At 62.7% G+C, this 233-nt stretch overlaps 1 protein-coding gene across 2 annotated transcripts in view; it reads right to left on the bottom strand.

Moving 5' to 3' along the window:
* Positions 1-233, bottom strand: part of DCAF5 (DDB1 and CUL4 associated factor 5) — a 98,079-nt gene extending 97,846 nt beyond the window's left edge. The window contains exon 1 of one of the 2 annotated variants that reach the window (XM_014549135.1): positions 182-233. Coding sequence is in view for 1 of the 2 variants with exons in the window: in XM_005877930.2 (XP_005877992.1) it covers positions 3-216 (214 nt within the window). In the remaining variant the exon portion in view is untranslated. Of the gene's footprint in view, positions 1-2 lie in introns of both variants that reach the window. The other variant, XM_005877930.2, reaches the window with a different exon arrangement.

Genomic DNA, 233 nt, shown 5'->3' on the forward strand with positions numbered 1-233 from the left:
ACCTGAGACCAGCCACTGGCCTCCATTGTTGGAGAATTCAATGGCATTGACACAGCCGAAGTGGCCGAGGAGGTCCTTCTTGTAGAGGTTCCGGCAGCCCCGCAGGCGTCTCCTCTGAAAGTCCTGAGTGAGCAGGGGGTCCCCATGCAAGCCCCGCTGGGACAAGAAGCCCACCACTGACCTCATGCTGCCCCCCAGGCCAGCTCTCCTCTTCATCCTGGCCCCGCCGCTGC

Source organism: Myotis brandtii, unplaced genomic scaffold, assembly GCF_000412655.1.
Source record: "Myotis brandtii unplaced genomic scaffold, ASM41265v1 scaffold536, whole genome shotgun sequence".
Taxonomy (NCBI): Eukaryota; Metazoa; Chordata; class Mammalia; order Chiroptera; family Vespertilionidae; genus Myotis; species Myotis brandtii.